This window comes from Gopherus flavomarginatus, chromosome 7 (genome assembly GCF_025201925.1).
Source record: "Gopherus flavomarginatus isolate rGopFla2 chromosome 7, rGopFla2.mat.asm, whole genome shotgun sequence".
In the NCBI taxonomy this organism is placed as follows: Eukaryota; Metazoa; Chordata; order Testudines; family Testudinidae; genus Gopherus; species Gopherus flavomarginatus.
Genome location: NC_066623.1, coordinates 63,810,306 through 63,835,518, shown reverse-complemented (window position 1 = coordinate 63,835,518; position 25,213 = coordinate 63,810,306). Strand labels below are relative to the sequence as shown.

At 39.1% G+C, this 25,213-nt stretch overlaps 2 protein-coding genes across 8 annotated transcripts in view; one reads left to right on the top strand and one right to left on the bottom strand.

Annotated features, from left to right (window-relative positions):
- The first annotated feature begins 3,786 nt into the window (after window positions 1-3,786).
- PDC (phosducin) lies at window positions 3,787-7,212 on the top strand. Its single transcript, XM_050961476.1, has 3 exons — window positions 3,787-3,865; window positions 5,446-5,606; window positions 6,629-7,212. Exons 1-3 carry the CDS (start codon window positions 3,805-3,807, stop codon window positions 7,154-7,156), a joined length of 750 nt encoding a protein of 249 aa, XP_050817433.1. The 5' UTR covers window positions 3,787-3,804; the 3' UTR covers window positions 7,157-7,212.
- A 7,226-nt stretch (window positions 7,213-14,438) lies between these two features.
- ODR4 (odr-4 GPCR localization factor homolog) overlaps window positions 14,439-25,213 on the bottom strand; it is a 40,067-nt gene continuing 29,292 nt past the window's right edge. For 6 of the 7 annotated variants that reach the window (XM_050961451.1, XM_050961454.1, XM_050961453.1 and 3 more), the window contains 2 exons: window positions 19,465-19,557; window positions 14,439-16,728 (listed from right to left, as the gene is read on the bottom strand). In XM_050961451.1, the coding sequence (XP_050817408.1) occupies window positions 16,661-16,728; window positions 19,465-19,557 (161 nt within the window). In that variant the 3' untranslated portion in view covers window positions 14,439-16,660. Of the gene's footprint in view, window positions 16,729-18,957; window positions 19,049-19,464; window positions 19,558-25,213 lie in introns of all 7 variants that reach the window. The other variant, XR_007775379.1, reaches the window with a different exon arrangement.

Here is a 25,213-nt window from a genome sequence, read left to right as displayed (position 1 = left end):
ATGCGTATTTCTTTATGCTGCTCACAAAGCTCCAGAAAGGTAGCTTTCTTCATGCTAAAGTTCTGGACCCACTGCTGGTCATCCCAGGTCTGCATGACAATGTGATCCCACCAGCCTATGGCCTTGCTTCAGAAGCACTGGTCTGCATAGAGGGCATCACAGGCTGTATCAAGTGTACTGAGAAGCATCAGCCAGTTCAAGTCTGCCATGCTTGGATACTCTTATTCCTCTGCTTCCTCCTCCTCCAGCTATGTCAGGTGTTTTTGGTGGTTCAGAAAATGCCATTGAAATGTCCATCAGCACCTCATAGAAGCTCTGCCCATTTCCTGACACAAGAGTGCAAGTGCAAGCCAGAGAAGTTCTTCAAAAGGTGCCTTCTCCACATCACTGGCTCTGGTAGCTGGGAGTGCACTGACCAAAATGACTCCAGGCAGGCCATTCAAATTCCTGTAATGTACAGGGTGAAGAGTCAAGTTTCCCACAGTGCATCATGGTCAAAGGACTAGAGCGGCCATGTTTCAGGTTGCCACAAGGGAGTCTGGGATATAGTTGGTTTGACTTGGGTCTGAGTGCTGCAGAGTGGATAGCAGAGCTCGAGATTTGAGCCCAGGTTAGAAAATCCTTAACGTAAGGTTAACAGTCAGTGTAGATGTTCAAGTAGCGGGTTCTCTAATCCAGTGTCAGCTGACTCAAGTTCCATTAATCCTGGGGTTACATTGCAGTGTAGACATATCCTAAGTGGCCAGATTTTCAAAAGTGTCCACACCCAGCATTTCCCACACCCTCCTGCAGAGTCGTTCCTTTGGAGCTGTAGAGTGCTCAGTACCTTAGACAATCTAACCATCTCACTTAGGTGCCTAAATGTGAAATCTGCCCTTAACTAATTCATTCTCACAATACCTGGCTAAGATCGGCAAGTAAAGTTTTCCCACAATGCACCAAGGTCCCAAGCTCTGAGCGAGTCAGTAGCAGAGCCAGGATTACACCTCAGGTGTTCTTGGCCCCCCACCCCAGGCTCAGATCACTAGACTTCTGTGTTATGTTGTTCATTGTTTTACAACCAAATTATGTGAAAATACTTTTTGCAGTACTACAGTGATTCAGCTAATTTTCTGGGATTCATTATATACAACAGACCAATAAAATATACTTTCTAAAAAAAAACCCAGCACACGTTGATGCTGTTATGCAAGGTTTCCACTCAAGCTGCTTTACTCTTGTTGTGGTCAGCTTTCTCAGATTCAAACCTGCAGCAGGAAATCCACTTAACTGTACTATTTGCTTACCATGTATATTTTTAAATGCATTTTGGGCCAAAACCAATAGAAACGCAAAATCTATATGAAAGGGAGCCACATAAAAACCCTCATGTTTTTCTAATGGAGCCAAGGATGAAATCTTGGATCCAGTAGTGTAGCCACTGACATAGTCATTTGCAGTCTCTAATGCCAGTCCTGGGAGGGAGTTATAGATGCGTTTCACTACTACCCCTTTATGACCCAGTGGATCTACACAGTAGTCATATCTTTGATATATTCACTATTCTCTGTTCTACTGGAGGGCATGCAACAGGATGTAGAATTCACTTTCACAGGGTTCTGTGAACAGCTGACAGGGGCAGCTTTAGGCATTTTGCCGCCCCAAGCATGGCAGGCAGCCTGCCTTCAGCGGTTTGCCTGCAGAGGGTCTGCTGGTCCCACAGGGAGCTCCTCCGAAGCTGCGGGACCAGCGGACCCTCCGCAGGCAAGCTGCTGGAGGCAGCCTGCCTGCCGCCCTCGTGGTGCCGGCAGAGCGCCCCTCGCGGCTTGCTGCCCCAAGCATGTGCTTGGCGTGCGGGGGCCTGGAGCCGCCCCTGACAGCTGACCACAGTATTTATGCTACTTTTGGACTGACATGGTTCACCACAGAATTTGGCAAATAAAGTGAGCAACTACAGTAGAAATACAGAAAAGGAATCAATTTCACAGTAGTTTGTATCTGCATAGCTATATAACATACTACAGGTGGTAATTTAGTAATATCATATACCAGTACTTCATTATCTGCCCCTCTTCAATACAGAATCAGAAAGTTGCCCATGGACCAGTTTGGATTAATTATTTGCACCAAAAATTTTTGCCCTGAAGAATTTATCACCATGTTTGCTAATTACCCCTACCTGAAACACACACATACAAACAGCAGAGTAGCCACCTTAGGAGATATTACATTATGCTATTTTATCAGGAAAAGCACAGATCTGTTATAGAAACATTGGAGTTGGCAAAAATTAAGGTGTATTTCTTTACAAACACTATCTAAAATGAAAATCATTCAGTTCTTACTTATCATCAGCTTTTTAACTCTGGCATTAATTACCTGGTCAAAATTTAACAACATATTAACTTGACAGTGACTTTGCAGAGCAGGCTTTGTAGAAAAAGCAGAATAAAAATATTCTCATAGGACACAAGTAGAGGGCAAAGTATCAAGTTATATCTGCAGAGAAAAAGTGGGAAATAAGACTAAATAGAATGGCATCTTCATTTCTCTGAGTTTCTGACGTTGGTCTTTTACGTGGAAAATGCTTGTAGTTTAAACTCCATTTACAATTTTTGAACAGAAGGGTGCAATATATGAACGTTTCTACTAGAGGGAAGATGAAAAGGTTCACCTCAAGCACATAGTAGCGATTAGGTTGAATAATATGCCTTGTCAGCATTGGGTACATAAACAGATGAATTGGTAATTGGTACCTTTGTCACTATTCCTATGTAAAAGTGCTAGTAGGTTCTCAGTGCTCACAAAAGTCACAATATTCTGTTTAAAAAATGTATTGCCTTTCAGGAAAAAAAGAATACTGCCCAAATCAGCTCATTTTGTAACCCCAATGCCCCAGTCTGATCCAGTTGCCTTGTACCACTCTGGCAGTGCAAATTAGCTGTAAAATCAGCCTGTCTGAGAATTCTCCAGGGAAAGGAGAATTCTTGCATGGTATAGAGTCACCATAGTGCTTCTACACACACACACACGCACACTCAAAAGCACACTCAGGGGACATCGCTAGGTTACGTCACTGATTCCCTGCTGACCATAGGGCCTCTGATGCTGCTTTAATTTACAGCAGGAACCAGCCAGGTCCCCTGACAGCTCCATGATTAAGGGAGCATAAAAGTGGCTTAAAGCGACCATTGCCTCATCTTTCCCAGCATGCATTAAGTGCAGCCCAGCCAGGTCAGAGGATCTAGCCCTGGATATTTAAGAGATATCAGTTCAGACACAAGGTATTGAGGTTTGGCTCAGTCACCTTTAATAAACTGTGAAAGTGCAGGATGGAGAATGTATTGCATAGGAGCAATTATTTGGTGAATAATTCAGAATAATAAATATGACTGTTGAATCAGGATCCGTTACTGAATGGTTTTCTAACAAAAATGAGAGAAATTTGCAATGAGTACAATTCCAGCAAATTTTACTAGCTCTGTTCTTCACTAGATTACTCGTATTTCCTGCTGACCTATAGGACACAGTAAGATTTAGGAAAAGGAACACCCTCATATTTTAAATTAGCCTTGGTTCAGACACCTTTAATAATGCAGACTGATATGTTGTCCTAATTGCTTTTTATGAGGTTAAGAGAATTATAATTAAATTAAGATTGCATAAGCTTTAATTACAGACTTGGAGCTGCACTGATATCTAAAAGCAGCAGGAAATTATACATTGTATTATAACCAGCTGTAAAACGTACTGCTCATCTGTCATATTACAGTATTTATTCTTTTCTATGTTGACCTTGTCGTTTTAGCCAACTGAGTAACAGTTATGGAAGAGCAAAAAAGTGCCAGTTTGGAACAAGATTTTGAAGGGCAGGCTACTCATACAGGTAAAGAAACAAAAGTTAAGGGACATTTTAGCTCATTGTTAAAAATTAATCAGTGTGGAAGCCTGCAATTTTAATTTGCTGACAGAAATTCAGAATGCCTTGCACAGGTATATTCAGGTATACTCAGGATCCAATGAAAACATTTTTATGACTAATTCACACCCCTCTTGACTGGACAGGTTATGCAGGGCTGAATTCAGAGCCAGCCTTATTGGTGCTTGAGGCAAATGGCTGCACAGGACACCAAAGCAGCAGTGGCATTGTTCAGTGCAAATTTGATGTAGGCTACTTTGCCTCAGTCATTAACAATCTCCTTTATTCCTTTGTATTGAAAACAGTTGTAACCCATTAGCATTGGGCTATAAGTTTTCAGTTACAATGGCCGAAATCTGGGAATTTTGCTTCCTATATGTCTTTGCCAGAGACATTAATGCCTCCTAGTCTGACAAGCGAAAAAGTAATCCACAAATGGTTTTGTCATAGCATAATATAGCCATTAAAAACTTTAAAACATCTTTGGTCGGAACCATTCTTCTTTTTCCAGTGTCTACTGGCTATCGTTCATGTGAATGCTGTCACTGTATTCAGTGATGCACAGAACAGACAGGCAGCATGCTCCCTACCCAGGGAGCATGGAAGCATATCTTCTAAACATCTCATTTTTCTCTCTGTGCCCCAGATGTTCCTGTGCCCTTTTTTTCTGCCCTATCCCATGCAACACCTCTTCCTACAATTACTTCCCAAATTAGCACTGTTGACCTGGGCCAAGATTTCAAAAAAGGACCCTAAAGTTAAAAGCCTAATAGGGACATAGTAGCCTAAATAAGTAACCTGAATTTCAAACGTGCTGAGCACTCAAAATCATCCATTGATATATTAGCAGTTTCTGGGTGCTCAGCACTTTTGAAAATCCGGGCATTTATTTACACTCCTAATTTTCGGTTCCTGTTTTTGGAAATGTTTAGCCTACATCTTTTCCGCATCTTATTGGGTGGCACATTCTTTCTTTTTACGTGTGGCTCTTTAATATAATATTTAGAGCCTTTGCCCTCCAAGATTATGAAGTTAATTGTTTAATTCACAATTATAAAGCAATACACTCACCGAATGCAAAAAGACCCCACCAATGCAGTTTAGTAGCTCTGAAGGGAGAATGCTTGACATTTTTTAATTTTTGGTGCAAGTTCAAATTTCATTGACCAACCACCCCATATCACCACCCTGAAAATTTGACAAGTTTTCCTACACTTTTTTTCCAAACTAGCTATAGATGCAGTTTTTGGAACCATTTGACATTTTGAACCCGTAAAAATTTCAAAATATTTTTGCAAAATGTTTTTACTGTTTAATCAACCAGCTCTAGAGAGTAGGATTTGATTTTAGCTCTGTAATCGGAAACATTTCAGCATTGACTGAGACATACATTTCAATGGCAGAGATATGGGCTATAAAGTCTCAGTGTTCTGACCTCTTGTTTTGCAGTGCGTATAAGGTCTTTAAATATGCCCTGTGTTCAAAGACACTGTCTTTCTGAAATGAACAAACAAAACCAAATAATTATGGGTCTCTCTCTCTCCTAGGGCCCAAAGGCGTGATCAATGACTGGAGAAAGTTTAAATTAGAAAGTGAAGACAGAGATTCCCTCCCTTTGAGCAAGAAAGAGATCCTCAGACAAATGTCTTCACCACACAGATCTCTCAGTAAAGATGATAAAGACACCAGAGAGAGATTCAGTCGTAAGGTAACAAGAGAAAACACAAGTGAATAAATGATTCTATATAAAACATGAAAACAAGAAAAATATGGTATAAGCCCAGGAGGAGAAGCCAGAAACTACTGAATTTAATTGCCACCAGTTCCCACTTCCTTTCTGTCCTTATACAAATCACTTAACATCTCCATTTCAGTTTTCCTCAGCTGCAAATTGGGACAATACTGAACTACCTCAAAGTGACAATGTGAAGTCAATGTTTATGAAGTATGTTGAATGTGAGAAGGGCAGTGAGTGATACATGTTAGCATTAGTTGCAGAAACTTAGCTTGAGGCCAATTGAAAGCTACAAGGCACTTGGATTATTATAAATAAAATACAGAGAGATCATGAAGGGGCAGATTGTGCTGTTCTTGCCCCCACTGAGTAGTATTTTGCTTTGCAAGAAGTCTTGCTGAAGAAAATGGGACTACTCACAGAATAAAGACCTACTTTGTAGAAAGATGGAAGCATCTGACTCAAAACACACATGAGATAGAACACACCACTCGATCATCACAATCTGGCCAGCTGTTGACCAGTGCTGAATCTTCTATCCTCAATAAAAGGTTAATGAGAAGACCGTGGTGAGATAATTATCACAGTATCTAGCTGCCTCAGACCTCCTTCAATCTTGTCAATCTGGATAAATTATTGCCTCCCGAAAACAGATGAAGACCAGGGGTGAAATTCTGACCCTATTGAAGTCACTGGCAAAACTCCAACTGACTTTAGTGGGGCCAGGATTTCACTCAATATGTCTTTGCTGATATTGTTAGATATATCGCTGCCTTCAATACCATTTACCTGACCCAAGTAAAGAGAGATGGGGTTTCCATTTAATGTCTTATTTCCTCTCTCTCCAAGATTCCCCACAGGACAATTTTGCACAATTATTTTTCTGCCCAAGGGTTTTATGTGGGGTTCCACAGACAACATCTTGTTCAGTGAATATACACATATATACACACACACACGCATTCAGTAATATAATGCTCTCTTAATATTCACAGATGAGTATGCAGGAGTATGAGCTCATCCATGAGGAGCAAGAGGATGAAAGCTGCCTACGAAAATACCGCAAACGCTGCATGCAGGATATGCATCAGAGGCTGAGCTTTGGGCCCAGATATGGCTATCTGTATGAGCTGCAGAATGGAGAACAGTTCCTGGAAGTCATTGAGAAAGAGCGAAAAACCGTCATGGTCATTGTTCACATTTATGAAGATGGCATCAAGGGTTGTGAGGCACTAAACAATAGCTTAACTTGCCTTGCTGCAGAATACTCCACAATGAGATTTTGTAAGATAAAGGCATCTAACACAGGTGCTGGAGACCGCTTTTCAACTGATGTGCTCCCAACCCTGCTTGTCTACAAGGGTGGGGAGCTTTTGAGCAATTTTATTAGTGTTACTGAACACTTCAGTGAGGAATTTTTTGCTGTGGATGTGGAATCTTTCCTACATGAGTATGGGCTGCTACCCGAAAAGGAGATTCCAGCACTTGGAAATGGCAATACAGATGATCAAGATATTGAATAATTAGAGAGGGATATAGCCCTTCATTATCTCCTATTTCTCCATATATTGCAATTGGATCTCAGCAGAACCCATGATCATTTAGAGAAGCCTGTGTGTGCTCGTTACTTTATATGTAAGATACATATATAAATATTTCTTAACTGTCAGTATGTGAATTTTATTTAAAGCACATCTAACAGCCCTATACATATGTTTCTATGGAATCTACAGTAATAACATTAGGCGAAAATGCAGGTGATGATCTTTATAAAATTAGTAATAGGTTTTAAATTAGACACAGATCTTAAAAGGTAAGTTAGACACTAATCCTGTATGCACTAAAACCAAAATGTTAGCATCTAATTTCAGTTAGAACAGAATAAGGCCCTTCTAAACTCCTTCCTCAGTGTATTCTGCACCAATGCGCATGTGTAGAATTTATGTTCCTGCAGATTTTTTTGGCTTCCCTATAGAAAAATGATTTTCTAAAGGGGAAGTGACAAGTGCAGTCACATAACCCTTCCCTACAGTATGTTTTGGGTGCTGACAGAGAGGTAAATCACTGTGGGGCGGGACTGGGGAAGACCCAGTTGATGGCTCCTACCCTGTGCTGGGCTCAGCAGCTAGTCTTGGCTGGCATCCGGGTCTGGGTCAGACCCACCCCCAGATTTCTCCCCAGGCTGTAGGAAGCTCTGCAAATTCCATCCTCCACCCCCGCCAGTGCTTCCTGCACCCATCACTCCTCAGCTGTAGGGGGAGGGATCCTGTTCAGGGAGCTGCTCCCCCATCCGCCCAACCCGTGGACCCAGATCCTCTCATACCCAGACCCTCCCGCCGAGCCTCACCCCCTCCTCTGGACCCAGAACCCTTCCTGACAAGCCCCACTTCCCCTGTACCTGGACTATCCCAATGAGCCACCTGCATCAGGATTCCTCTCTCTCTCAGCCTCAAGCAGCTGTAATTGTATCCCCACCCCACTCCCCCAGCATCTGGATTCCTCCACTGAGCCTCCCAGACCCACCTGCCAAGCTCTATCCTCCCCATGCCAACACTCCCCCACTGAGCTCCAACCACCCTCACCTGGACCCTCCTGCAGCATCCCAGAACCCCCCAACAAGCCCCTGTGCAGCCAGATGCCTGCACACGCAGATCCCCCAGCGAGCTGCCCACACCCAGATTGCCCCACACAGACCCCTCTCAACCCACACTTGGATCACCCCACACAAAGCCCCTCCACCATTGGATCCTGCAGGGCTGAGCCTGCCTGCATCTGGCACAGAGGGGCAGGCCCTGGGGTGTTTATAAGGCAGACCTGGTCCTTGCGCTGTATGAGGGTTGGATGCAGCCTCACCCCTGAGTCCATGTTCAGGAAGAGCTGCAGAGTGAGCTGTGCTTCCCAATGCCATGCTGGAACTTCCACATTTGTTTAACGAATAACATTTGCAGAATTTTTCATTTTTTGGCATAGAATGCCCTCAGGAGTAGTATGTGTGCACTTTGGGGGGGGGGGGGGCAGGGTGGGGAGACACACCCTACACATCTACAGCAAAGAAGGGATTATATGCAAGATCACCACCTGACTGAAGTCACTTGCAAAACTCCCATTGATTTCAGTGGGGCTAGAATTTCACCTAATAATATTAAAGATAAATCAGTATCTGGGCTTTGAATGTTCACAGGTTACATACATAAGAAATATAGGTCACACTGTTAAATATCTGGTTTTGTATTTAACTTTTGATAATTGTGAAAATATGGATTAGTTCATTGCTGAAACAAGAGCTCCTCTTGAGAAAATAATATCACAGATACTTTAACCTCTTTGTTAATGTAAACTTTATCAGCTGCTTTCCAGTATGGTGTTGTACCATGGTCTGACCACTGAAGTTAATTATTTAAAATATTTGTGATTCCTGAGCAATTATATTTTGTGTTTATGTAATTAATATGAATAAAGTTTAACAAAGAACCAAAACTTCAACAAGAAATGTGAAAGTCATTCATAAAATGTACCTTAATGACCCTTATGAGGAAGTACCAAAAGGTTTCCAACTCATTAGAAAAAAGAGTTCACCAAACTCAAATTTTGAAACATGTTATTAAAAGGGACATGTGAGGAACAAAGAGGCTGTTTGGAGTAAAGGAATGGAAGGGCAATGCACTGAAAGATTTGTTTTCTCTTTCACTGAGAAAACATCCTTCAGTTTTACAGTTAAAGCCACTTAAGATCATCAATTATAGCACAAAATACAACTAAACACAAGCTGCTCATTTGTCACATTTTGATCTCACTCATTGGCATGGTTTGAAGCCAAGTGGTTTGATTGTTACTGACAACTCCTCAGGTTATTAAGACTTACACATTTACCAACCTAGTTTACGTTTCATCATTGTACTGTTTGCTAGCTTTTTTAATTTTATTCACCACGGACAACAAAACTAGACTAGTAAGTTTCCCTTTATGTTCAAGGTCAGATCAAATGCTCCATGTGCAGAATTCCAATTGATTTTGATGGGAGCTGAGCATATAGAGGTCCATTAATCCTCCTAATCTTAGTCCCAGCCACATGCAGAACATTCATTGGCACAACTCCAATATCAACTCCTTGATTTTTTACTGTTCTAACATATTTTTTCTCACTTGCAGTCATCCAGAAAAATATTATATATGAATTCAAAGTCACACCATTTCCTTATAGAGCTATACAATATGGAGGTTTGCAAAACATCTTTTTTTATATATTTTGAATTTCAAACTTAAAATGTGTTCCTTTTTAAAATAAAGTCATTCAAATGGAGCTTATGCCTGGTTTAGGTAATGTTGAAAACCTACCTTGCTTTTTACCTGCTGAACTAAAATGATTACCAGAAAGCATGTCTAACGGCTGACTTCATTTCAAAAGGAGGGAGGAAGTTAAACAGTGAAAGCAGCATGTAAGTGCATTACACATATTGATAGTGACAGATAAATCTCATCTCGTGTGCTAAGTGTTTTATGAACTATATAAATAAGTGATGGTTCCCGAACTTTCAAACACAAATCCATTTGCACTCCCATCTCAATCCAAACCACTATTTACACTATTTCACCCTGTAAAATGATTGACAATTTTCTTTTCAACCTAGAACTTAAATGACACAATGCTGAGACATAAATTCTCTAAGAATTGTCAAGTATAGTTGGTATTTTACATTCGTCAAATCCTCCACTATGATGCTTGGTGGAATAATGCAGGCAGCACTTTGCTCTTTCAGAGCAGCCCCTTTCTGTTCTCTGCTCCCTTACATTTCCATCCCCTAAAAGTAATTGCGGCTGATCTTATGTAACATATCTATTCTGGTCAGTAGGGGTTTGGTGTGGTTTTTTGGAACAGTTGCCACCTGAATAGGCAAACAATTACCACCAGATATTTAGATCTTTCCTCTTTAGCCATAGCATGAGGTGAATCATTATTATCCCATGCAGAGAGAGGGTAAGAGGGAAATGAACAAAATACTGATCTGTGGCATAGAGGAGAGAGAATGTAACCATGAAGGGAAAGAAATGATCATTTCGGATGAAGCAGCATGCTGCTTTCCCCTCCCATCCATCACAAATATAAAATAAATCAGAAGCTGTATCTATAGCTGGTAATAGGAAATAAACCACCACATTCCAACTTAATAGGCAGATCGTGAGTGCTTCAGCAGGACTTCCCTGAGGATTCCTTTAACGCAAACCATCACAATGAAACATGCATGTGGAGTCAATGCAGCACCCAAATGTTACTAGCAACAACACTGCACAGAAGGTGATCACGACTTATTAAACTTAAAAGCAAAGCTTTGATCACAGCACTAATCAACATTTCTCCAGAAAAGACTCACTGAGAGGCAGGACTTGAGACCCATATTGTAAATCATTACTTGCAAGATTCTTGAATGACAAAGGGTAAAAGATTTAATGAACTCATGGAAAAAAAGTTCCTGCTATCTATAGCCCCAATCTGAAATCCACTGAACTCAATGGGAATCCATCCATTTGCTTCAATAGGCTTTGGATCAGCGGAAGTAAAACTAGCATCTTTGGCTGTGTGTGTACACTGACAAAAATGGGACCTGTAATTCACATCTGGTGTCACCGCACTGCAGCGAGCAATAGTAGAAGCTATAGTGCAGACAGGCATTATGACTGTTGTATCACCCAGCCCTGCCATAAGCAGTAGATCTGTACTAGTGGAGAATTCTGCATCCCAGCATACACAAGTCCTCTGAGGCCAAAGATTCTTCTCTAGGTTTCACCAGTTTAACTTTGTTATTTCAGTAGTTACCCATGTAGTTTAGCACAAAATTCAGCCAACAGCTATAACATATACAATAATAGGAAGCCCTTATATTTAAAGCAAAACTGCGAAACCAACGAAGATTAGTATGTAACAAGCAAGGAAAATAAATACAAGATTTATATAAGAATGTGGACCAAGGTTTTCAAATCTCCAGTACAATAATTGGCCAAAGTTTTTGTAAGTGTGGAACACCCAGCAGTTCCAACTGAGGTCTAAATACTTTCCAGATGTGTCAGTGGAAACAAGCAAATGAATATATAGGTCTCATCTGAAAATCTTCCTTATAATTCAAGTGAGGAGGGGACATCAGATTTCAACTGGATCCTTCAGAAATACTATATGCTTCATAGGAAAGGTTAGATCAGGGGTAGGCAACCTATGGCACGGGTGCCGAAGGCAGCACGCGAGCTGATTTTCAGTGGCACTCACACTGCCCGGGTCCTGGCCACCGGTCCGGGGGGCTCTGCATTTTAATTTAATTTTAAATGAAGCTTCCTAAACATTTTAAAAACGTTATTTACTTTACATACAACAATAGTTTAGTTATATATTACAGACTTATAGAAAGAGACCTTCTAAGAACGTTCAAATGTATTACTGGCACATGAAACCTTAAATAAGAGTGAATAAATGAAGACTCGGCACACCACTGCTGAAAGGTTAGATCTTGTAAGGGTGTAGATTGAGAAAGATAGGGAACCACTATCGTTTTTGTTTTATTCTCAGTCCTGACTTCTTCCCCTTTTTAAAAATGCTTGTTTCCCTATTTTCTTAGGCTACTATAGTTCGTGAGGCAAGTGTAGTGTTAATGCTAAATAGCTAAGCAATCTCCCTTCCCTTGTCCCCGCAGTTCTCACATCACATTCCACCTTTCTGTAGTGAGGGTTGCAGGTAGCCCACACAAATAGGCAGGCAAGGTCCTGTTTCTCACTTCACCTACTGTTTCCTAAGGGCAGGAGGTTTGCTGGCCTCAGTTCTTCTGGAGATGTTAACTGAATTTGCAATGTTCTTTGGACAGGTTTTTAATAAATTTACTTCCATTCACTTGTCAAGGAGCAAAGTACTAGGTCTTCCCTGCCCATCGCTCATAAAGAAAGAAAAAGCTTCAAGATTAGCCTTGCGTTATACCTGGTGTTTCACCTTAGACTATTTCAATTTCTCAGTGAACACTCCCAAATCTTAAACATCTTAGTTAGGCTTTGCTAAATCCATTATGCACACTTTTATTAAAATAATTCTTCAGCTGACAACACCAAGCAAATTGTCAGCATTTTCTGCATGAAATAAAACAGATCTAGGTGATTTATTAAATAAGAAATAAACATGAGGATAAAACGTGGTCCACTTCCAAGCATCCATGGAATAACAAATATGGCTTAACGCCGATTTACATTACAAGTAGTGGCTGGCAGTCAGATTGCAGAGCCACTATCGGAATGTTGCATAATAAAGTGAGTTCTTGGCTCAATAAAATACTCCTCTGCTGAATGACACTGTGGTATCCTCAAATGCCATATTCTAAGGATTTCTACTTCCCCACCTCACTTTTAATGGCTGGATTCTGAAAATAAATGAGCAGAGAATAATTCTCTCTTAGACTTTTCCCCACTAAAGAGAAACATTAGTATGTCTGGGTGCACGTATCAAGGCACATTAGAAATTCTGAACTTAACAAATTCACTTTTATAAAGAGAGAGGAGGTGCTTCATTTTTTTCAGAAACAATCCTTTGACCTCATACTTCACCAGTTTCAGATATGGATTTTTTTTCTCCTTTTATTATTTCTTATTTGAAATATTACTTTCAAAAGGCAATAACAATGCAGAATATGCTGCACTGGCCATGTTAATTTGAGGTAGTTCTGGAGTACAAGGAATCCCAGAGAATAATAAACTTAGATACAGAAACAGCCACCTATCCCTGCCACTGCATAATTATTCCCTAGAGTAGATATTCTATTCCTTCATTATTTTCAGAACTATCCTTCAATAAATGCATTTTCACTAGACAACTTCCATAAAATCCTAAATCACAATACTGATCATCTCCCTCAACCTATGGTACCAAGGAGAAGGTTATTGATACAGGAACCTCTTCATATGACTGAATTAATTGAATTCTTCACTATATTCTTTAATCCTTCACAATTCCAAATAAATATTAAGAGAGGATTTACACACAATTTGTGTGGGATAAAAGTAACAATTTGAGGGGGAAGTGATAGAGAGTTGCAATTTAGTTTTTTTAGGCGCAGGAGAGGCATGAACTTCAAAGTCTATAAAGAATTATTTAAATGCTCTGACTAGATTTTGCTTGGTCAATCAGGGACATGAAGAGATGTGATCCCAGACTGGCCGGCACTGCTATGTTGAAGCCCCTAGGCCAGATGCAGTTATATCAGCAAAACTGCACTTTTATTGGTGTAGTTTGTTTTGCTCATGGGTGTGTGCGTGTGGGGGGCAAGGAATGAGGGTGGGAGGAAGTGGTGGGACTCAAACAACACTTTGTCTGTACACAATACTAGTTTTCTTATACTGGTAAAGTGCATGGTGACATTAAATAGAGTTAAGGAGAGAGGGTTAATTTAAGTAGACAAACAGGAGCCAAGAACTCACAAATTCTAACCCCAACTCCAATACTGACTCCTTGTTGGGTGTCAGTCTCAATTTCTCCACATGTAAAAATGAGGGTAGAGTTACTTGTATACTTCAAACAGACGTTTGTGAGGAGCATTTAATTAAGTCACTCACTAAAGCTTTGTTCGGCATTCTACATGAAATAACAGTTTACCAGTCTCAGAGTTCACTATCTATGTAGGCAAAATACAAACATGGATGAGAACAACATACAGAGCATGCAAATGGTCAGTTATGACAGCTGTGGAACAGACTTGTTTACACATACATGCAGTAAGAACAACAGTAATAAAATATTAAAACTAGGCAATGTGAGAATAAGTATTCAGAAAAGTTCAGATCTCTCTTTATTCAAAATGCTTTATTTTGACCAAGTCATCAAAACACCAGCCAGTCAACAATTAACATATTTCACAGATTACTATTTTAAAAAGAATTAACCTTTGCAATATGACTTATCCCAAAAATACACACATGCAGCTCTGGCCAACCAAGTGCGTTATTTTTGGTAAGTGAGAAATAAAATGCCAAAGTCAAGGAGCCCCTACAGGAGAATGCCCTGACAGCCACTCTTTCCCTTTCTTCAGTGCCTCCCACCATGTTCTCTTTTCTCCCCCAACTCTCTCAGCTGAGATGGACTTTGGTACCAAAGTCCAAGGTCCACCTTCTTTTAGCAGCCAGAAGTAGGCAAGGAATCAAGTGCCTGCTCACAACTAGGACAACAGACTGACTTCTTCCTACCATTCCCTCAGGAGACAGAAGCAGACTGTGTCTGTGTAAGGAGCAGTTTTGAAAATTTAAAAAAGGCTTGAGGCAGGTTGGGAAACTCATCTCCACCTCTGGATATTGCTGAACCATTCCTGCTATTATTGATTTGTCCCTGGCTCATTAAGAAGATACTTTGTCAACATTCTATTTTGCCTGTGGAAATCAATCAGATTTATGTCAAATAGCACATATTTCCAAAATACATTTGCTGCAGGAGGGCATCCCTGCACTCTGCGATAAGGGGTCTCGTTTCCTTCTTCACCCTTCAAAGTTGCTTCATTCAAACAATGCAGTGAGAAGGAAAGAGAGGACATCAGAGATGCCACTATTGCCTAATACAGGCCTCAACCATGCTCCAAGTCTGAAATTTAGCCTTTGGGCAACAATTAAAAAGAACTCCTATAATGTTCAAATTTGGTGTGTTACTAATGCTTAATGAAGACAATGCTTTTTATAGCTTCAATTTGCTCTAAGAGTCAATCTAAGCTTTTCTTGATCCTTAGCAAGTCAGCAGTAATTGTAAAAATCTGTACATCAAATTTTTCTTTTACTGGGTTTACTGTTTCCAGAACATAAAAATCAGATGAAAAGGCTATGAATTTTAACATTATTTCATCTGCAAGTTACCTTTTATTCAAAGTTTTCTAATATTTTATGCTTGATTATGCTGTAGGCTCAAAGCTTTCTGATTTTTTCCTGCAATTCCAGTACCTTTGCATCTAAACTCATTAAGCTGCAGTTAAAGGTTAAATACTGTTCAAACTGGTACATATCTGTTTTATATAGTAACTCGGAACTATATGAATGCCAAAACTTTTGTATAAAAGGGACATTTGTTAACCTTGTTTCAAATATATTTCCTGAGGGAAAGCAAACTTTAAAGACAGCATAGACGTACCTCTCTCATTCATATCCCCAAAATTTTAAATGATCAGCCTCTAAAAATTTATAAAATTATTCATATCTGTCTGCATATTTGGGATTTGAATATCTGGGGAATTATCTGATATATCTTTCTTCAAGGAAAGATGGGAATTGAGTCAATCAGGATTGGATGGATAAGTCAGATCATGATGAAAAAGAAAGCATATATAAATTTTCCATACATCTTAGAGGTTTAATTATTTCATTAATTTCTGTTTATGATACTTGAGCTAAGATACTTATATAGTGTGTGTTGGCCTAAAATGGGATTTTGGGGCTGCTACAAACTATTTGCATATTTACTACATCCATTAACCAACCTGACACATATACTTAACAAAAAGAATATATGGGGTGAAATTCTGGTAACATTGAAATCAGGATTTCAATCCTTGTCTCTCTCTCGCTTTTAAATACTTAATAGCATTTTAGCCCATATCAGTGTTAAGGGATTCCTTAAGGCAAGACCTGCCATGGTGGGTAATTTAAAAAGGGCAAATGTTAAGATCCAACAACCTTGAAAATGTCTCTTGAAAAATATAGTAGTTAAGTTTTTAACAATAAAATTGTAATGAAATAGCAGGGAAAAGGGTTTTGTTTTTTTTTGTTTTTTTTAAACAATTCTTCCTGGAAAATAATGCTATTTTACAGGTAATTTCCATCAAAGATATATACCTTTAGTTTCCTGGAAATCTGATCCACCTACAGTATTTGCATGTTGAAACAAGATGAATATATCACTACAATTTAGAACACACCTAACTGGTGTATTTTAGGTAACATGTTTAGTTGCTAATATATGAAATCTTCAAAGCTTCCATCTTTTATTAAAATGTTCCCATGCTGATTAGACTGCTTCTTTTGCTTGAAGTCTAGTCACTGAAGTAATTAAAGGAGAAAGCTACTGCAAAGATTGCAACTGCAGCTGCTATTACCACACCTAAAATGACAAAGGAAATATAACTTCTGTGAGTGAAGAGGACAGTACAATCAATGCAATTCAGGGTGTGAAGAAAAGGAAAAGTGGGAACAATGAGAGTAATTTTTAACATTGCTTAGTAGCACTACAATGCCTAAAGAACAGATTATATTGTTAGTCATATAAATTCATTTTACAAGATAATCTACATAAATTATTTTTCAAAGTGCAAAGTTCTTCAGAGATTCAATTAATTATCAACTCTACTCTTATGGGCCAGGTCACCAAAAGTCTAACGCATCAACCCTGCCTCATGGCTTGACGATAGCAAACTGACTCTCAGATTAAAGGTTTAAGATAAAAGGGACACAAACAAGTTTAAACTTAATCAATTCCAATACATGAATTAAATGGTGTTTCAGATACTGCATTTGCCCCAAGTTCCATGGTCAGTTTTTGTAGTTTTACAATCACATTTTCCTATGGTTTTAAAATGTTTCTCCCCAGTGTTGTTATGCAGAAGATACACAAAACACAAACAGGGCTAACTGGCTGAATGTTGAGAGGAAATGACTGACATATGCACAAGCAAGCAAGCAAGCCAAAAAATTTAACCTCCAGGTTACAGAAATGTAGATGTTACTTGTAAAAATATTAAATAAAACAAATGTCATGTATAAGTATGCTTTAAGTTGGTGTTGCAGTTGTTCCACTGACTAATAAAATACCAAGTATAAATAAGATAGACACAGTCTATCTAGCTACATTTTAAAAAGGAAAGATTTTCATAAATTGTTTACGACAATTTCTTTGCTCACCAGCATGATGTCTGCATCAGGGACTATCATACAACGTTGATTGAGGAAAAACTTCTATGATGGCTGGAATTCATTACCAAGGTAGCATAGCTCATCCTTGCAAGCAGCATAGTGATAGCCGCACAAGCACTGATACAAGTTAATTCATATTTTCATTCAATGCACCTTGGAAGAAGCCACTTGCCTGCTCTCTTTCTTAATTGTCAAAAGAGAGGATATTAAAATGGTGGCTTCCCAGAAAGCAACAGGGCTACCTCAGCCATTTGTTTTAATGGCAGGTTTCCTTATTATCTGTTTTCTGGAACTTAGATCTGGTTCTGATTCCGAGATATGCTGATCACCTACAACTGGAAATATTTTTAAAAGGCTACTGACGTTATATTTAAAATCACCAGTACTATATTGTTTCTCTCATCAGGATTAAAGTTTCTTTATAAATATTACAAACCCCTCATGCTGCCCCATCAATATTTCATTATTTGCTTTGGACTTTATCCTACAAAATGCTGAACACTTTGGTCCCGATGTAGCAAAGCACATAAGTATGTGTTTAACTTTAAGCATGAGAGTCAGATGCCTACAGGACTACTCACATCCTTAAAATACGATCTTATGTGCATGGCTAGATCAGGGCCAGAGTGCCAGCAATCCAGTCACACAAATTCATCTATGCAGACATCTGCTGCGGGCTACTGGCTCTGACCTTCTCTGCATTGGAAAAGATCCTGAGTAACAATGCTGCAAAGCTGGCAGACTACTGCAAGACATGGCGCGCCTTCAGTCTAGCATCAGCAAGACAGTCTCTAACACATTCCACCTTCACATGCCAACATTAAGAGGGAATGGAACATCGTAACGAATGGCCAGAGGCTGAAGCATATCTAGTTTACTTAGGCGTGACCCTTGACTGAACACTGACATACAAAAGCCACCTGAGCAAGAAAACAGTGAAGGTCAAGACACGCAACAACCTTCTCAGCAAACTGGCAGGTTCTTCATAGGGAGTAGATGCTCCAACCCTAAGGACTTCAGCCCTTGCCATCTCGTACTCAGTAGCAGAGTACTGTGCACCAGTATGGAGATGGTTGGCACACACCAAACTTGTTGATGTGAAACTCCTCTCAACCACGTGCATCATCACAGGAAGTTTCTGACTGATTCGTCTTCCATGGCTTCCAGTTCTGAGCCATATTGCTCCCCCTCAATCAGGAGGGAGATTGCAGCTGGTAAGCTGCTTGATATAGTACGTGCCAACCCAAGCTTGCCCTTGTTCAACAACCTTTCTAACCCACCAGCTATACATCTTTCCTCACAGCACTCACTGTGTTTGAGGCTGTCATGCCAGGATGTGACAGCAGAGTCCCTGTGGCGGGAAGACTGGTGCTTAATATCAACCACCAATCAGTTCCTCGTCACAGACCCTACAGCTCACCTGCCTGGCTTCGACCTGCCTCATCACCAATTAACTGATTCCAGACTGGGCAAGGCCTCTGGTGGAGCCAACTAGACAATCAAAGCTGCAGCTGCGTGGTAGATCAAACAATGATACACATTGTAGAGGAGTGTCCGCTAACCAAATTCAGTGGTGGACTCCAAAAGCACCACTTGGCCACTAAGAACGCTATTGCTTGGCTCGGCGAATATGCAAAGACTAAATAAATAAATGTTCAGTAAATTGCAAAACTGAGCCGTTGAAGAGTGAACCAAATAATCTCTGAACTTTTAGCAAGCACATAACTATTTGGCTTAAGCCCACTGAAGAACATGTCACTTTTTTTCCCATTTATTAACCCTATGCTTTAAACTCTAAACTAAATTATGCCGTTTACTATGTCCTCACATCCTGAAATTACTGTCACTATTGTGGGAGCAAATGACAGTGAAAGACTATACATATCAGTTCTACAGTGCCTTAATGGGCTTATTGGAGGTAACATACCCATGTTTTGTTGAAATTTCAACAGTAGTGTTGCTTTTGTCAATTGCATCTGTTGCGTGTCATCTGTGTTGTCAACAAGTGGACTTATAGCAACTGCATGAAACAGAGAGATAAGTTTAGCAAAACCAAGTATTCATTCAAAGTTTATAAAAACACACCTATATTTTGCAATCACAATAATTCAAAAAGAACATTAAGTTTATAATTCCTGATCTGCTCTACCAGTGGATATATTTACCATTTTGTATTATCAATAGTAGTAATAAAGTATCTCTACTGGAACTTGAGCTGTTCAACCTATTCATGATCTGGAAAAAGGGGTGAACAGTGAAATGGCAAAGTTTGCAGACAATACTAAATTATTCAAGATAGTTAACTCCAAAGCAGACTGCAAGGAATTACAAAGGGATCTAACAAAACTGGGTGACTAGGCAACAAAATGGTAGATGAAATTCAACCTAGATACGTGCAAGGTAATGCATATTGGAAAAACACACAAATATACAATGATGGGTTCTAAAATAGCTGTTATCACCCATGAAAGATCTTGGAGACACTGTGGATAGTTCTCTGAAAACTTCTACTCGAAGTGCAGCAGTAGTCAAAAGAGATATACTATTGTATGTCAAGAATTATTATGAAAGGGATAGAAAATAAGATAGAAAATATCATGCCACTATATAAATGCATGGTGCTCCTGCACCTTGAATACTGTGTCCAATTCTGGTCACCCAATCTCAAGGAGGATACACAGGAACTGGAAAAGGTCCAGAGAAGGGCAACAAAGATGATCAAGAGTACAGAATGGCTTCTATAGGAGGAGAGTCTAAAAGATTAGGGCTGTTCAGCTTTGAAAAGAGATAACTGGGGAGATATGGGGAGATAGAAGTCTTTAAAATCATGAATGGTGTGGGGGGGAAGTGTTATTTACTCCATCTCACACACAAAAACCAGGAGTCACCCAATGAAATAGGCAACAGGTTTAATACAAACAAGAGGAAGTACTTTTTCCACATAATGCACAACCAACCTGTGGAACTCATTGCTATGATGTTGCGATGGACAAAAGTGTAACTGGGTTCAAAAAGGACCTTGATAAGTTCACTGAGGATAGTTCCGTCAATGGCTATTAGTCAAGATCATTAAGCACTCAACTCCATGCTCAAGGCAATCCTATATCTCTGATGACCAGGAGCTGGGAGTGAAAAATAAGTATGGGTAACTTCATAACTGCCATTCTGTACACTCTCTCTGAAGCTCTGGTACAGGCCACTGTGGGAGACAGGATACTGGGAAAAATGGACCAGATCTAGTATGGCAGCTCTTATGTTCTTATTGGTAATAATAGTAGCAGCAGTATAGCACCAACAGAATGTTAAGTGCTTTACAAACCAGTTAAAGAGACAAAAAGGCAAAACTGTAAAAAAACACTTAAGTGACTTACATTCCTAAGGCCCATTTTCAACGGTGACTTTGACATTTAGAGCTGAAGTCATTTTTCACAATTTCCCCCAGAACCTCCACTCCAAGAAGTTTAAAAGCTCAGGGCTAGAAGCTTAGATTTAAGCACATAAATAGAACCACTTAAGCGAGTAATATTAAGTCAATGAGAAAACTGACACGAGTAGTTACTCAGGTGCATAATTGTCCATAGGATTGGGTTCTAAACTGGGTATTTACAAGAAGAAACTAAATTATTTCTTCTCAGAATGAAAAACAAATCTTTCAGTTTTGTTTGTTTTACTGCATTTTGTCTCCTTGTGCTGTTGGCAGTAGCTGAAATGCAAGGCTGCATAGAGTACTTTTTTTCAAAATCATGACTAAAAATAGTTATAAAGGAGACCACAGAAACCACCATTTAGATGTGAAAATATTTCACCTATTATTGTTACAGGTAATACCTAAGACTACATAATAAAGAGATTGGATGGGGAGGGGAGGGAATATCTTTTTTTGGTTTATTTTGTGCGTTTGACAGAACCTTATGTGTAATTAGTTTCACCCATCCCCAGCTGGATATCTCTTATCCCTGTATAGAAAAACTTCAAAATATAAGAGAGAAAAAATTTAAATTGGGAAATCTGATTGTAAAACTTCAATTAAAGATGGGAATGGGAGGTGGTGCTCAGGGGCAATGTAATGACAAAGTACTTTTCACTTATTTTTTAAATACTGGGTGGGTTTCAAATTGACAGTGCCTCTCAATGCACTGCCCTGCTGTAAACACATTGAGACTATGTATATTTAACAATATTAGTTAGACACACACATTGGACAAAGCATCCATTAATCAATGCAAAAATATGGCACACAGGGTTCCCAAACACTGAAGTCCTTTAATTTTTCCATAGACCAAGTACAGCCCAGACAGTACACCTCTTTGTCTGTGTACTTCAATTCTGGCCAATTTTTGAGACCGGAAGAATAAATTTAGAATCCAGTCCTGTGTTTGTACTAAAAGTGCCAATGGTTTGGTGGACACTTGTCCAGTTATAACTAGATTGAGCTCACTAACTGATTTCATACATAGAGGAAAACACATTGGCCACTGTTGACTTAGACTAGAAATAAACCACTGATCTAAAGTTGAAGGGCTCTGTATCGCAGCCAAACAATGGCACTTTCAGAATATGTGAATTTTCTCCCTCAAGCATAAAACAGTTCTATGATTTACTTTAAGCATACACACAAAAATTCACCCAGACTGCTTCAGGTGTGCAATAAACAAGTGACTACACGGGATGAATCTATTAATACTAATCTGCTAATGGTGCAAGCAGGGGCTTCTATTGGTATTTTCTGTAAAAGTGAAGTTCCACTGGATGTAATCTGGGAAAAGTTAAGGCTAAGCGTTCCCCATCCCCCACTCCCAAGTATGTTTCAATGTGTTTTTGCACCAGAATCCTTAAAGGTTGGCCTTGTTCTAGTTAGAAAAAGATTTTCCTATCTAGCAACTAATAATAATAATTTTTAAAATCTCTTATATTAAGGAGGAGCTTTGAGCACCATGTGATTTCACATTTCTAAGTAATATACTCTTTAACTTAGACCCAGTAACTTCATCTTTTAGTGAAAGAAGAAGAACAAAAAAGAAAGCACAGCCAATTATCAGCAAATATAAGGAAATGGAGACTGGAATCTAAAAATCATAATACAACCTGTCAGTTGCTGGGTAAATATCTGAAATTTATTGACCATTAAAGAGGGTATAGCATTCAAGTTAGTAGCATGAGGAAGATGAAAATGTATTTTTGAGCTGCAGCAACAAAATAATACCAGCAGGATCCTAGCCTGTATCAAAATAATATATTATGAACATGACAAGGGAAATTATACAGTGAAATCTGTCTTAGGCAACCACTCAAGGGACCAAAGTCAATACTCACTGGAGGTAGCAATTCAACACAGGCAGAGCAGAATTGGACTTTGTATGTTTGGAGATACTCTGGGGTTGTCTTCTAAGACATGCTTTGCCTAAAGGAGTGGTTTTTCATATAGGTTTCACTGCACCATTGTACCATAGCAGGGTATGGAGGCACCACTTGCAGTATAATATTATACTGTATTATGTCTTGGCTGTTATAAGTTACTTTTTGGATTAAGTCCATACATTTTGCAGAAGTAGAATCTAGATAAAGGAAGTTTTACTTTGTCTAAATATAAACAGAACTCCTCATAAGTGAGGCTGCCAGACCCATTAATTAATCTAGAGGAATCACTGTTGAGCAATATAAGGCAGTGCCCTCTGTCTCACGCACTCATTAGAGAAATTGCTACACTTCCAGAAGTACTTTCACCATTACATCACCAGCTATTGGAATAAGTTTAAACTGGATTTTGACTGATCAGATAGGTGGCCGGTGTATCATCAGAGATGACTGATGTATGGCTAGCTTATGAAATTCTAATGCCATATAAAACTTACACACAAATTATGTCATTTCAAAATCAATCAAACTTCCTCCCTTTGTGAAAATATGTTTCTACATGTTTTTACTCCAGAAACCAATAGCCTTGTACTGGACATATTTCAGCATTGCAACTAACGAACACAATTGCTTATCAACTTATTTAACAGGATGCAGAGGTTTCAAGTGCTAATCAAGAATAAACTTGCATCATGTGTTCATTTACTACAGTTACCAGAAGATTTAAGTATCAAAAATACCATGGTTTTTCCACAGAAAAAATACATATGTTCATCGGTTTACAGTGTGTGTGGAGATCTGCAGTTCAAATAACACAGTGCAAAAAATAATTTGATATTTCAGAACCTATTAGAAAGAAAAGCTAGAAACATTGTGCTCTTTCTAAATATATATTTTAATAATGGTTTCAATTTCATAATAAAGCTCAGAATTTTGCATTCAGAAAAAACCAACCTTTTTCAGTCAACATATAAAAATCTTCATAACTCTGGTCAGGGTAATGTTGCTGGGGAGAGGGAAAACCCCATCAGGTTTATATGGCTCTGTGATGGCATTCCTACAAGCACAGTTATCACTTCAGGGGCTGTTACTCTTGAGAAGGACATTAATGCACATGGTTCACAGGATGGATTAGAAATAAATAAATAAAATAAATACCTGTTCTTCGTAGTAACCCAAAGAAGATTAAAGCCTAGGACACACAATGCCCAAATCTAAAGCAGCACTGATATAATGCTGTGTACAATTACCTAGTGCAGATGCTTTCTAATGCCAACACTGTCTTCTAAGTTCCGGAGAAGGCAAACTAACTTATGAACAAGTGATCGATAAGCGATTACAGCTACTAAAATTGCATTAGTGTTAACCTACTGAACGTATTTAATTTGTTGGTGCCAGGAGCTAGGATTTAATGAAGCCAATTGCTAATGCAAAGCTTTCAGTTGCTCATGTCAAAGCACTGAAGTACCATGGAACTACAATCTGAGAGTTGCTTATACTTTTCAGATACTACTGGCTACTTCTTACTATTTTCCGTTTTAAAATGTTAAAGACTGAACCACTGCAGTGGGTCATTAGCAGGAGCCACATTAAAAAGATATAGTAAAAACACTTGTTACCAGCAGAACATGTGGATCTAGTATAAAAATAACTACGTCATTCTGAACAGAAATATGGAACTCATCACAATAAATGAGCAAAATAAATCTAATTCCAACCTACACAGTCAACTCTTTCACATTTTCCAAACGTTTCTGACTTAAGACACTACAGAACTATAGAATAAAACTCCTCTAACCACATGGGGGGGAAGAGGATAGGGTAAGAGGAGAGAGAGAGAGAGAGAGAGAGAGAGAATGAATATGCCTCAGATATCAAGATATATTATGGGCTGTATTCTCCAACCACAACATTTGACTCTCTCACCTGGAAAGGGCTATTTTTTTCCTTATGAGTTAGTCAGCCAGAAACTGTGGTCAGGTGATATAGTAGTGAAACTCTATATAGCTAACTATACCACAAAATACTTCTACTTTTAAAATACAAAAGCATGAAAAAACCTCAATCACTGGAATACAAAAGTTTATATAGAGAGAGTGTTAATTATGATGAAAAAAGGAGTTATTTAGCGTGCAATGAAATTCCATGTTAATTACCTTAAATAGAGAGCACTCCTCCCACCCAAAAAATAGTCTGGCACAATATATTTGACACAGGCAAATTCAAACTCGGACTAATGAGATACAAACACCAAACAAAACTCCCAAGAAAAACGCTGGAAATACATTTTTACATTTACTGTGAAAACATCTTTTTGATGA